Below are 15,196 nucleotides of genomic sequence, written 5' to 3'. Positions count from 1 at the left end.
CCTGTTTTCCTGCCGGGAGTCGCAGCGGGGAGGTCAACAAGGAAATCAGCCAGTGCCTAGCAAAGTGGCACATTCCTCTGACAAGGCTTGATTCCAACATGCTCCCCAGCCTTAGTCCCCTCCAGGGAAGCTGAAGAGATGTAGATGTTGGAGGACAGCTTCATGGGTTTGTTCTACAGCTCCAGCCACTACTGGGGAAAATGATTTACATGGTGTCAAAAATTCATGTTATGACTTCAAACTCAGTTTTTAATCCAGATTCTCATAGGTCCAAACATGAAACCCCCAAGGTGGTGTGTGCACGGTTCCTAGGTGATTTCCCATCAAAGCACAGACCAGATCCAGGTCTGCTTAGCTTCAGTCAAGTCGTAGCCTAATGTACTTTTAGGACATTCCACTATGTTGAAAGTGGTTCTCAGTCGTTTTGAGGTGGGATGTTGGAATATTATTATCTTTCATGTACATTTTATGTTTTCAAATATAACAGATAAAGCAGATATAAATTATTCCTTTTATTGTAGCTTCCTTAGGTACCTAGAAGAGGAGAAAGTCTTCAAAGCCACACAGAAGTTCTTCATTAAAGCGTTGGTAGTCAGAGCAAAGTTAAAACACACTTTTGGTTCTAAAAAAAATCTTAAATATTAAGGTTAGAATTGTTAACCTGGTTGCTCTGAGAAGAAAAGTGAGATGATATAAGTACATGGATGTTAATTAAATTACCTTAGTAAAGGACTTCAGAGTAGTGATAACTCATGGGTCAGCTGTCTTTTAGGATAAATGTTCCAAAAATAAATTACATGGAAAACAGGTAATGAGTTAAGGCACAGATCTGTCTCCGTTTCACTCAAGCTGTACAAAATCCTCGTAAGGCGGTGAGCAGAAAGGAAAAATAACTTTTCACATTAGACTGCATTCAGATATGGGGTTTACTGCTTTAGTTTTACTCGTTACAATGCTACCACATTCTGACCCAATTTTTAATGTTCCTTTTACACAGCAGTACCTGTTACAATATGCAACTGTTCCTTTTTCATCAATATGCTGCCATGTCACAAAATATTTAAACAGTGGGAAAGAATTATGTGTTCAGAATCTGCCCCAAAGTTCGCCACGTGAGCAGCAGTGGTGTGATCATGAAAATTATAGGAAAATGACAACTTAAAAGTCCCACAATTCTCTGAGTTAATGGGGTTGAAATTGTATTTCGTCTGGAAACAACAAAGAAATGATCGCTAAACATCCACTAGATTTCCAGAAGTTGCCTTTACATCATGCGAAATATCACATACTATACAAAAATTAATAAGATGTAAGGAAGATCAGAAAGATGGAATAAAGTGGTGTCTGAATGACACCTTAGGTGAACACAATTCAATTCAATTGTAGTTACCTAGGTCATATATTATTATCAAACAGCTAGAGTTACTCAAATGAACTATGTGAATTATGCAAAATGTTATTCACCATAGGTGCCAACTTCCTGGGGGCCTGGGGGCCCAAGCACCCACAAATTTCAGTGCCAGGGCCATGCATGCTGCATGGCATCCACAGTCCTGGGCAAGCTGGCACTCCTGCTATCCACCATAAATATGTCATATAAACATGGTAGGTAGCCAAAGGTCCAGCCTGAAGTCACATGAGACCACCACCTTGCTGAAGTTAAGCAGAACTAGATATGGTCAGTGTGTGGATGGATGACCACCAGGGAATCAAATGCATTAACTAATTAATATATCACTTAATGTTAGACTACGCATTTCAGCTCGAGCTTATGTGGATAAGGAAATAATAAAAAATCTAAAAGAGCTGGGGAAAAGGGAATAGGACCCAGAGACCAAGATCTTTAAAGTGAGTCTTCATAACTTAGAGGCTGTAGGAATCCCATTTCTACATATATAGTTAATTCATGGAAGTTGCTGTGTGATCACAGTAAGTAGCTCCTTCTTGCAACTGCATGGCTCTGGTCATAACCTCTATATTGAGTGGAACATCACCAGAGCGTCTGTGTATGTACAGTTCTACACCTATAGGCTCTCCACACCAGTATGAACCCTGTATAAGGGTGGGGCTGTCAGAGGTGGTCTCCATATATTGGCTATACTTATAGATGAGTTTCTTGCAGCAGTCATTTTACAAAGACTTAAGGAGCTGGATAATGTAGCCATAAAAGTGGGATATAAAATAAGTAAATAAATAACCCCGTAAAAGAATGATTTGATTGGCAAGGACATTTTTTAAAATCTGGAAAAGACAGCACATAGCAGCACAGAAACAAAAAGCCAGGGTGCCTTATTCCTACAAAGACTTATTCCAAGTCTTTGGACATAGACATAGGTTCCAGCCTGCACCACAGAGAAATAGTATCTTATTGACCTCAATACCATTAGCAATAGCTCAACAATGGAAAAAAGACTGAGATACCCCTGAACACATGGAAAAATAATATCTAGGATACAGCAATGTCTGAGCATCTTACCAGACAGAGGAGGGCAATTAAAGGCATAATGAATACAGACACCTTCCAAGAAATGTGGACCCATTTCTTTAACTATGTTAAAGGCCAAAATCAAGACCTTGTTATACCAACCGCTCAATATTCTCTGTGAAGGGGTTACATTAAGTAATATGTTTAAATGTTGAATGTGTAAGTTCATGTCTGGAGTCAATGGATAAAACAAACACCATTAGATGTACTGCTGGATAAGTGTTAAATGGTTCTTGTATTTTAAACAAATAAACAATTGGGGGGAGGAAAGTGAAGAAGAACAGCCAAGGCGATGAGAAGAACAAAGCACAGACTAGAATAAAACAAGATATAAGATTGGATCTTGGAAATACTAGCAGGTTAGAGTCCATGTTAATGTGCTTGTTTGTGGAGAAAAAGGAGGGAGATGGAAGTTACTTTCAAGGTTTAATATTTCTGAAACAAGGAAGGTCTCCAGTAGTGAAAGACTGGATCAACTGATAGCAAGTCAGTCCTACTTAGACCACTTTATTCCCCTAGTTCAATAAGACATGAGGAACCAAGAAGAGCCCAACGAAAACTAAAAGACAAAATAGCAAGCAATTCACATGTGAAACAGATGTGGAAAACCTAGTCTACTCTAAACCCATCTTTATGGTACAAAGTAACCATTTAATGGGCAAGGCTAGACTTCATCAATTTAGTATTCATCATCGTTAACAATGATTAATTCATTTGCTGTTCCGCGGTCATTACAGTAACACCCCAGATATTCTACAATTATTTTAGTCATTAGTGTGAGCCATTATTTCAAAGCATTAAGACAGTTTTAGTGAGAAAGCTCTTTCACTAAAGCTCTAATCTCCCCCCCCCCCCGCCCGCCACAACGTCTTGCTACCTTATCTGTAACTTTCTCTAATGTATGCCTTTCAGTGCTCACTGGTATGGTGTTTCCAAGTCTTCTGATGTCCTTTCCTTACATCAATGATTATAAAAGAGGGAAAATAATGATATCTGATGCTTCCCTAAAGGTTTGCCATGAATTTCTCAGTGTCTTAAGGTTTGAAAAGGATAATAAACTAGGCTTCTTCATGCCTTCTGGATACCACAGAAAATACAATATAGTGGTACCTCAGGTTACATAAGCTTCAGGTTACAGACTCCGCTAACCCAGAAATAGTGCTTCAGGTTAAGAACTTTGCTTCAGGATGAGAACAGAAATCGTGCTCCGCTGGTGCGGCAGCAGCAGGAGGCCCCATTAGCTAAAGTGGTTCTTCAGGTTAAGAACAGTTTCAGGTTAAGTACGGACCTCCGGAACGAATTAAATACTTAACCTGAGGTACCACTGTATTGTAAATTGAAAGTCAGGTGCACAAGTTTTAACGACGCAGCCCAATCTTAGTTATGCTTACTTAGACACAAGCCCCACTGTGTTCAATGGAGCTTGTTTCCAAGTGCACATGGTTGTAGTCTTGGGTTGCAATCCAATACTTTTCCAGGACTAAGCCCCATTGACCTCAATAGGGCTTATTTCTGAGTAGACATATAGATAATTATGCTGCATTTTGTCATCCTAAACAATTTTCTTGCAAGTAACTTACATTAATCTATCTGGGATCACTTCCAAGAAAATAAAATTGTGATGCCTGTCTATGATCCTATGCCAAGTTAAATCATTTATGTGCCTCTATTACTAGTAACAGTAGTGAGCCAGTGTGTTGTCAGAATTTTGGACTATTCTCAGCCTAATCTACCTCACAGGGTTGTTGTGAGGATAAAATTAGGAGGAGGAGTATTGTTCCATCTTGAGCTCATTGGAAGAAAGGTAGGATATAAACATAAAATATATACTATTTATCTATCCATATATGTATTACTGCTGCTACGACTACCACTTTATACCACTTACATGTCAAAATGGCTTCTAAGTTGTTTACAAATATAAAACCTATTATAAAATATCCACACAAAATTAAAATACACATAAAAACATTTCCATCGAAACATTCAATATATCTATAATTAAAATATACAATAAACTAAGCCTGTTAAAAAGCATATCAAGTGAAAGAGTTAAAAGAATTAAACAATTAGGTCAGAAAGTTCAACTGCAAGGGAACGCTTGTCAAAACAGGTATGTTTTCAAGAGGCAGCAGAACGCCAATATCAGCTAGGCCCCTCATATTACAGTCATGGCAAAATTAGCCAGACTCCAATTGCTGATCTAATGCCCTTACTAGAGGAACTCCACAATTTTCAGATTTGGGAACTTCTTACCCATAGGGCCTCTGATACAAGCAGCAGCATCCACCCAAAGGAAAACACTCTGAAATCATATTCATTTCAATTGCTGAGCTGTATTTATGCTTGACTTCCCTATTATTATTATTATTATTATTATTATTATTATTTATTAAATTTGTATACTGCCCTTAATCAGAAGATCACAGGGCCTATTACAACACAAAAATACAAAATGAGAACAGAAGATACATAATAAAACAAAACAAAACAAAACAAAACAAACAAACCAATAATCCCTATCTGACAAAAAATAAATAAATTTAAAAGGCCATAGAATGTTACTCAGCCAAAGGCCTGGTCAGAGAACAACATTTTCGCCTGGCATCTAACGATATGTAAGCACTTCTGTTCTATACCACATGTGTCATTGACTATTTCTGAAAAAAATGCTTTAAAAAATAGAATGAAATCAGCCAGCGTTAATCCTATGGAATAAGTCAGCACGAAGAGATGGTGTTTATTTTGCCACAGTTTGTGTTAAAAACTACCACCTATGTAAAAAGTGCCATACAAAATGCTGTTTTTAAAAATCTGCCGTCATTGAATTTCATAAAACATGAACACTTATTTTCATGGTTTCAAATTCTCCAGGACATGTTACAATGCACCGAGATAAGTTTATATAAATCTGACAGAATGTTGTATTTTGCCAGAAGCTCCATCTTGCAAGATGCAATCTGTTTTATTTTAGAAACAAAGTTTGCAAATTTGGTGGTTTGAATACGAGTGTTCTGAAGACACAAATTCTATAACAAAGAATAAATCTGTCTTGGGGGTTTCTATCACACACAGTTGTCAGTTTTCTTTCTGCTAGTAACTAATCTGCAATTAACCCCCCCCCTCCAATATATTTGATTCTTACAAATTATATTTTTATATACTAAGCACACATATTTCATAATGTAGCTTACAACATGAACTGATAGATGATTCATGGGCAAAACAGCATGTTGTAAGAAAATTAATTGTTCAATCTGAAACTGGCATCTGTAGAAATCAGTGGACATACCTGCAGGATGTACTGTAAATACAGTTTTGCTTGCCTATTATATAAACATATAACCTGTATGAAGTCAATAGGAATAAATATTTGAAACCTAGAGTGAAGGAGCCGGGTTGACTAAACTAATTACTGGGTTACCTTCAGTGGAATTGCAACAGGGTGAACAGTGTCTGGTTTATTTAAATGCAATTTTCTATGACGATAGAAATAGTTGGGTGTGAAAATTGCCAAGTTTATGTGTTTTAGTAGCTATTTTAAGATTAATGACAGAAATTTTAGAGATCTAAATTCATAACCATACAGTCACAGTAGGCTAAAATACACCTGTCATTTTTTTTGGAAATATAAACTATACTATGAAGGCCTTCTTAAAACCTCTTAAAAGGTTTTATAGATGCCACTCTGAAATTAAAAATCAAAGACTCGAAACTTATCATGACCATTGTTCATAGAACAGGACTTTCCCAGCTTGTTGTCATAGCCCCCCTCCCCCTCAAAAGAAGCTGATTGGGAGGGTCAAGGGAACCTTAGGATGGTGTTGGGTATGGTGCAGGGGCATACTGAAGATGAGTCCACAATGAAAGTGAAAGTGCCTTCCTGATTCTTGCACTAGGCTTCTTTGGATGAAAGCAAATTATAATTCAGTTTGTAAGCTTATTTATCACAGAAAATTAATAAATAAAGGACATGAAAATATTTCAGTACTTCTAGAGCACCACAGACATATGAGAAACAGGAGTTATGTAGACATCTGTCCCAGATGTCTTTATTCAACAAGTTGTTTCTCATGCCTCCATACCCAGGTTCCATCACAAATAGGAATGGAGAAATTTTTGATTCCCCCTTTCAGTTTCCTGAATGAACAATATCAGAAAGAAACTTTGTAGGAATCACAACAGGCCTGTTCTAGAGATAACCCCACAAAACATAGTGCTCTGAATGTGATGCAATTAGTAATACACGGGGGAATGTCATGCGCAGAGTTCCCAAGGTGAGGACCACCAATCCTATCTGCATTAAAAGAGATGCCTACAGTGAATAATAGAAAGGGAAAGTATTAGACCCAGTTTGCATATCTTGTTACCCACCAAGCTAGCCCACCAGCCATGTTGCAACTGCCAGGTATTTGACAACTTCCTCATTTCTTTCTGGGAAAAAGAGAGGGGGCTTAAAGATTTCCTGAAAAGTTTCAGCACAGTGGATCACAGCTTCTTCAGACTTATAATAAGACAATGACCATCTGCATCTTGTCCCTACTAATCTGCATTTGTAGGTTGGCCTTTGTACAGAAGTACAGTGCCAACATATTGAAGTTGGAAGCTGATCTGCCCCTTTTGCTTATAGGTAGCAGCACCGAGCACAATTCCCTACCACAGTGATTACCTAACTAGTGTCTGTATATAATCTACTTTCAGACAATGAGAATAATCACACCAACTTCAGCAAGAGTAGAATGTGTCACACACTGTTGTGGTCTACAATGTTGTATACTGGAACTTCCACTGTCAAGTATTTATGAACAGTGCCATGGAGTAAAAATTACAATGAAGTTGGTCATTCTAAGTGTGGCTTAGTATCAGACTAAGATTTACAAGATTCACATTCAAATAACCACTTAGCCCTGAAACCCACTGGGTAAACCTTTGACTAGTTACTCCTCAGCTTTATCTACCTCATGAGGTTGTTGTGAAGATAAAAGGAAGAGAAGCCTTTTACACAGTGTCAGGTCTGCCTCTAGATCCCAGCTCACAGAGGACCAACGCCCGGTGGATATAATGTACAAAAGTCTTTATTGAAGTTTAGTTTCCATTTCAAAGCTCTGGGCGCGCAGACCCACGTCTTGACGCTAGACCGGCTAAGTCCCCTCTGACTCACTGCTCCACCCACACCAGTTTAAGATTCTAGCCCGGCTCCACCTCTTACGCTGTTCTTTCCTTCGCTGGGTCCTTCTGCCCTCTGGGGTTTCCTCCTTCCTGGACTCCTCTGACGCTGAGCCCCCTGAGTCTTGTCCCTCCCTCCGGCGGGCTTTAGGACCTGGCTCCCTTCCCGGGCTCCCCGCTGTGCCGCGCTCCTGTACATTTGAACTTGGCGCGCGCGCCCAGCCGGTGACTTTCCTTCTGACCGTTTCCCCGCTTCCTGATGTGGGCGTTGCCAACCTCCCTCTGGTGGTGAGGACACTGGTCCCGACTCCTGGGACTCCCCCTCCCCACTGCGCTCTGGTGGAGAAGCTGGTCCTGATTTCCAACTGCTGCTCAGGGACTCCCCGCTGGCCCCTTCCTCCTGGGGCTTCCCCCCTGGAACCCCCCTCGCTCTGGCCACCGGCGCTCCCTTCTGTGAGTCCTCCGATTCGCTAGAGAGGCTTGTGGAATAACTCTGGCCACTGTCACTGCCTGCGCCCCCCTCGTACTCCTCCTCCTCACTCTCCATTTGCTCCCCCTCCTGTGTCTCTCCTTCTGAACCCCTGACACACAGATATTTTGTTGGAAGAAAAGCAGGGTGTAAATGTAGTAAAGGTAAAAAATAAAATAAACATACAAGCTATCAGCTTGTTTGAGGAAAAGATATATCCCTATTCAACAGAACTTGGAATTTAAATATCAACAGTACAGAATAAAATAAGAGTAGGTAAGAGAATGGACGAGAGAGACAGCAAGGGTTAGAAAGATGGAACTGAAAAAATGGCAAACTATACTTAACTCAGTTCTTCAGTTTCTGAGTAAATGAATTGCAAAACAGAACCTTTTTGTGCACCACCAGCAGAACACAAAATGCATGAGCAAATATAGTGAGGTGCACGTTGGGGTTTGGTCAGGGAGATAACTGATTTAGATTCCTGATCAGTGATTCCATGAAGCTCAATGAGTAATCTTTGAGCCGCACTGGTGATATTATGAAAATAAATGAGGTAAGAATAATTAATTAAAAAAAACATTTGCACATTTCTGCAAATTATATTACAGTGGAACCTCGGTTTCCGAACGTAATCCATTCCGGAAGACCGTTCGAGTTCCAAAATAGTCAAAAACCGAAAAATCAATACAGAAGCCTCAAAACAGAAAAATTAATAGGAAAAACTCAATACGGAAGCTGCCTCAGAAGTTCATCTTCCAAGGCGCATTCAAACATGGAAGCATTTACTTCCGGGTTTATGGCATTTGAGTTCTGAATCATTCGTCAATGGAGACGTTTGAAAACTGAGGTTCCACAGTAGTGATATATATACATAGGTACCTGGGAGTAAAACCCACTGAACTTAGTGGTATTTACTTCTCAATATATCTGGGACACAGGTGGTGCTGTGGTCTAAACCACAGAGCCTAGGGCTTGCCAATTGGAAGGTGGGCAGTTTGAATCCCCACGACGGGGTGAGCTCCCGTTGCTCTGTCCCAGCTCCTGCCAACCTAGCAGTTCAAAAGCACGTCAAAGTGCAAGTAGATAAATAGATACCGCTCCGGTGGGAAGGTAAATGGCGTTTCCGTGCGCTGCTCTGGTTTCGCCAGAAGCGGCTTAGTTATGCTGGCCACATGACCCGGAAAAACTGTCTGTGGACAAACGTCAGCTCCCTCGGCCAGTAAAGCAAGATGAGTGCCGCAACCCCAGAGTCATTTGCGACTGGACTTAACTGTCAGGGGTCCTTTTGAGATCTGTGTCAGATTGCACTGTGAGAAGGTACAATAATGATTATCATGCACACTGCAATTGTAGAATGCTTTAAGCAAATCACATGCATTTAGGTATCCTTATAAATTAATCCAGAATTGTTATCCTTGCACTGCAGATATAGGGCTATCACTAAGATAGTTGCATGCCTGAGATCTGGTTAATTTATGGCTGAGAAAAATTTGAACAAGTGACTCCTTAGTTTGCAGTATGTTAAACAAGCTCTCATTGCACATCATGCCCAGTGGCTTTAAAACCAGGCTTAATCAATCTTAACCTTTTAATTGGCTTTTACAGTGCTTTATTGTCACATTTTAACTGGCTTTCACAATATTTTCTAGAATTCATATATTGTTAAAAACCAATTAAAAGATTATTGTAAAACATTCAAAGCAGTTTTAACTTGTGTAACCATTTTCAAAAAGTGGTAGTCATCAACACAAACAACAGCACAATAGAAAGCTTTCCCCTAGCTACAAGCAAGAGCTCATCTAGAAAAAAGGCTACGTATGTCTAGAACACAGGCAGTTCTATGCCATTTAAAATACAGAATAAAAGAAAAGTAGATTAAATATTCTGTGCATTCCACTAATAGTTTTGAGTCAAAACTATTAGTGGAATGCACAGAATGTTTAAAGTAACCTTACTCACAAAAATAAAATGGAAAACACTTTGTTAAAAACACTGCCTCCATGAAATAAGCACACCTATTTCAATAATTGTTTGGGAATCCATACAAAATGGGGCTAAAATGTTTTTCTACTTAAGAGTGAAATCACCTTCAATCTGACCTGGCTTGGTAAGATGGTCACATAACCATATCTTATTGGCTTTATAATGACATAGTATCATTAACTGCCAACTTAATTGCTGATTGATAGGTATCACTTCAGGAAGAAGCCTGTTAAATTACAACTTGCAGGTTAGGAAAAGAAGCAGGTACCAATAGGTGATAGACTGTCATGTGAGAATGGTTTGGGGAAAATATTCACCCTCACAAAAACTTATTTCTACCCCAAATATTTCAGTGAAACTCTTGTGGCACACCTCCCAAAACTGCTTTGCACAATTGCGGGGTCCTCTAGAACTGGGATGGGGTGCTGCTACAGGGGAGTCAGGGCAATTAGCAAAAATGGTCTCTTCTGCCCTTCCACCAGTGGGATCCTCTGCTGGATCAAACACCTTCCATTGATATAAGGAGTCCTTCCATTCGTGGAAGATACATGTAGGATCTAATCTTTTATCTACAGAGAAACAAAGGTTTTGCTTTTACAATAGCCTCATGTGTTGTTGAAACATACTGCAGTCATTGTAGGGATGTGTCCTCAGATAGATGACAAAGTCTGTGCCATCTGTCTATTCACAGAACCAAAATGCATGATTTGGTCATAATTCTTTCAACAAATTGCTAGTACTGCAATGCTGATATTACTGCCAATTCCCACATCTGTGTCATTTTATGTAGTATCCTGTTATTTCAGTATACAATGCCCAACTTCTGAATCACTACATTAAGATTATATATGTAGACATGATTCTCATCCCACATTAAAGTATAATAAATAAAAGGGTTATATCTTAATGTGTTAAAATGCATTTTATAAGCATGTGCTTTAACTGAGGTAAATAATCACACAGACAAATAAAATCTGTAACAAAATATTCAGTTTGCTTATCATTATTATTGTTGTCAGAGCAGTAGGATTACTCAATTTTCTACAGCGAATGATGTGGTTCTTTTTAGATGTAACCATGTGCAAACTATACCAGTAACAGCATTTGTCCTTTCTACAAGAACAAGTTCCTGGCAAGTAATAAAATGGACCAAAGCAAACACAGTGTTTCAAATTGAAAGCAAAGGTTTCGAGAGGAAATTATTCCTAGCATGAATTAAGCAACTGTGGTTATTGGGTGCAGATACTGAGTCACATTATGAATGTTGCGATATAATGGCTGATCATAAGTTTTCATAGTATTCATGTCTGACAGCCTGTAAGAAAGGAAAGGAAACTAGCCTTCAGGGAATATTAAGACACCATGGTGTCATTATTACAAATTTTTCTGAAGTGATAAGAAACAGACCACTTGCAGACTGTGAAAGAGTTGAGGAAAAAGTAGTTTCAGACTGTAGTGAAAATGTATGTTTGAACATTCATTTGTGCCATTAACTCCCTGCATGTTAGGGTGAAGGGTAGTTTATAATTTGTATTCCTCGTATGCTACCTTTCCAAACAAATGATTTTCTTCCTGAATTTGGAAATGCTATAGTATATTACTGTTCCCTTGTCAACAAAACTTGGTAGCTGAATGAGGTGGGGTGGGTGACTGACAAAGCACCTTTTCTTAGCATTTTAGGTCAAATTAACCATTGCTGGGAAACGATAGCAGAAAAGGACTACTGCCTCATGTCCTTTTTCTGAGCATCTGGCTGGCCACTGTGTGAAACTGGATGCGGGAGAAGATAGTTTTTTATCTCATCTAGCAGGGCTACGTTTTTTTGTTGTTATGAGAGCCTGTCACTCATGGCTAGAATATGCTTTTCATGCAAAAGGTTTCAGGTTTCATGTTTGACATGTTAGGAAAGTTAGCTAAGAATAATTTGAGACCAGTTCTGGTCACTTGTGTGGAAGAAATAACAAGATCATATAATGAGATATTAGCACTTTGGTTAGTAGCCCTAGGAAGAGTAGCTTCCCAAAAAGACACACAAAGGAAAATAAGCAATCACATGTTTACCATATATCTAGTGTTCCTTGTTAGCTTACAAAAATTATGGCTACATATGTGTGGAATATATAGTATGTCATTGAATCTTAATCTGGATAATATCTACAGCTAGAGTCTTCAACTGGAAGCATACTTCTCAAGCATCCTTCATTGTTATGAGCACCCCTCCATCTTTTTCAAATATTAGTAAATAAAGGAAACTGACATCAAAACAGACTTGGCTAGCAACAAAGGGTTAGCTGACAGTCCTTAGATGACCAGCTGGCGAATGTGTGGATGTGCTGTATGTGCAGGACACACTCACAAATAATTTCATTTGGAAGAATCATGTTGCAGCTGCATATGGGTCTTGAAGTTTAGGCAGCACCTTTTACAAGTCAGCACAACTGAATATACTGCAGTGTGCATCATTCCCATTCAGAGAAGTTAATTTATGCAAATTATATCAAATGTATACTGGCTGGACATGAGAGCCCACTGGCAGGATAATATATTGTTGTGAGGGTAGTTTTGGGGGGTTAGGCTATATGCCTGAGTCCCTTCTAATTCCCAGATCCAGTGAGGATTTGATAGTTGGAATAGCCAGACCACCTTCTTAGTAATGGACCTAAGTATGGGTCATTAGCAGGGCCATTTTAAGCATATGCGGCACCAGGGTGCAACTATCTGCCTGGCGTCGTCCCCCCAGATTGCCCAGAGTTGTCAACCTTTTTTTAGGGAGCTCAGGAAAAGAAAACAAGAAACATAAGGAGCCTGGCGCAACAAACTAGCCCAAGGCGTCTGCATCGACGATTGAGCGAAGCCAGGCGCCTCGTGGTGTAAGCAGCGTGCGCTGGGCGGGCCTCTCCATGGCCCTATGCCAATCCCAGGCGTGCAAGAGGGTGGAGCTGGCCGGCCGCCTCAGTGCCTCACTGGCTCGCCCACCGCCGAACTCATGGCGCAGAAGAGCTCACAGAAGAAGAGCCTGCCATGGCGCTCTGACAGGTGGGCTCTTCCCTGGACTCCAACTCTTGGGCACCGGACTCTCGGCCTGGTGTCCCTGAGAGCCCGGCGCCCCGCACCCCTGGTGCTTATGGTTAAGACGACCTTGGTCATTAGGGTAACAAAGGAAGTGGCTCTACACCAGAGGACAAATGGGTGCCCCTCCCTCAACACACTGGGAGTTAGGAGAAAATCAAGAGTTTTGGGGTGTTTGAACTGGGCTAAAGTCAGCAGACAGGCCTGAGATAGAAACAGCTCTCTGTAAATCGAAGGAGCCCTTCCAGGGTCCAAGACACAGTAATTAATAAACAGTGTTCACATGTATAAAACTGGCTCTTCTATGTCAGCAGCAACACACACGGGAGCAACTATAAAATGAAAGGTCTCCTCCACACACACGTACGCAGTAAGTAAAAGCCATGTTTTTATACATGTGAGTTCATTCTGCACTGAGGAATTGTTTTCTAAAATATAGCACAGGAAGCAGCCTAAGTTAGTAAAAACCAAAGGACAGTATAAAACTACATCGCTGCACACAGAGAACAACTTATATGAGTGCAACAGAACTTCACCTTCCTCTCCTTCCCTTGCATGCACCCCAAATCTGCTCTGGACATTCCCTTAACCCACTGGAGCAGATTTGTGGATTGTATGAGAAGCACCAAGGAGGAGAGGGAGGGAAAGTTCCATTGCATTCATAGAAGTTGTTACATGTAACGATTTAGTGAGTTAAAAGCCTATACGCTACCATTTTTGTTACTGAGATAATTAAATTAAAATATTATTTACTTTAAGGACTATTTTCAATATGCTTTTGGAATATTTTCACAGATTTTGATATATTTGAGCTAAATATTTTTGTGTAGAATTTTCAGAAAAGATTATTGCATAGGACAAGATGCTGACCAGATCCTCCTGGTAGCTTTCCTAAGAATCCATCATGGATGTATAAACAAATTTATCATTTACAGATAGGTAGCCGTGTTGGTCTGCCATAGTCAAAACAAAAAAATTTCCTTCCAGTAGCACCTTAAAGACCAACTAAGTTAGTTCTTGGTATGAGCTTTCGTGTGCATGCACACTTCTTCAGATACCATATCTGAAGAAGTGTGCATGCACACGAAAGCTCATACCAAGAACTAACTTAGTTGGTCTTTAAGGTGCTACTGGAAGGAATTTTTTCAAATTTATCATGTGCATCCTTTTAGAACAAAACCCCCAGGGGGTGATAATATGTGGAAAAGGTCCTAGTGGAAGTAGTGGAGCATTTGCAATAAACAAACTTTGTATTTTAAGGGTGAAAGGGCAGATATCAGATTCTGTAACCACATTTTCTAAAAGGATAAAATGCATCTAACCTTCCATATTTTCAACACTAGGTCCTGTACCTCTCACACTTTCAGTACTGCATCTTGACAATGAGCTCTCCATCCAATACATAAACCAATATTTTAAAAAGAAGAAACTAATTCTAAGCAGTAACATTGACCAGCAAACAAGAAACACACAGACAAATAAAAGTAAAAACATCATATAAATTTGGCTAAACTAATCAAAGCTGGAAACACACAGCTAGCAAGGCTGCGAATTGAGTTATAGGAAATACAGGGTGAAGGAAGATGAAAACCTTACGTATTAGAGAGTTCTTTGTTTCAGCCAGCTGCTGCCAGCCTGTCTGTCTGTCTTTCAAAGTCTCAGAAAGTTGTGTATGAAAATCTAAATAAAATAAAATACATAAGTTTTAGAACCAGCTCTTCATCAGCCTTCATTGTCACATAAGCATTTTTAGATGGCATGTTCAGCAGTCAGGATTTTGAGAATTGTTCACCTTCGCCCCCACCACACATCAGCAAAACATTTTGTGTGACTACATCTAATATCCCAAAAACATGCTGATAGAATTACAAGGTGTAATGTATATTAGTCCCCAAGGAACTAATGTGAATATTGTCTGTTTATATTAAGTCATAGATTTTGCCTTGAGTTACTTTACTTACAAATATTAATAAAGAATCAACATCATCTGGATTATTTTTGCAGAATGCAAATTAGACAGG

At 39.6% G+C, this 15,196-nt stretch overlaps 1 protein-coding gene across 20 annotated transcripts in view; it reads right to left on the bottom strand.

The window, feature by feature from the left end:
* The window catches only part of TENM2 (teneurin transmembrane protein 2), a 712,099-nt gene that overhangs the window by 360,508 nt on the left and 336,395 nt on the right, over window positions 1-15,196 (bottom strand). For all 20 annotated transcript variants that reach the window (XM_083718520.1, XM_083718523.1, XM_083718504.1 and 17 more), the window contains one exon: window positions 14,772-14,855. In XM_083718520.1, coding sequence (XP_083574646.1) covers window positions 14,772-14,855 — 84 coding nt within the window. The remainder of the gene's footprint in view (window positions 1-14,771; window positions 14,856-15,196) is intronic.

Source organism: Podarcis gaigeae, assembly GCF_964106915.1.
Source record: "Podarcis gaigeae genome assembly, chromosome: 2".
Taxonomy (NCBI): Eukaryota; Metazoa; Chordata; class Lepidosauria; order Squamata; family Lacertidae; genus Podarcis; species Podarcis gaigeae.
This window is presented reverse-complemented; position numbering and strand designations above follow the sequence as displayed.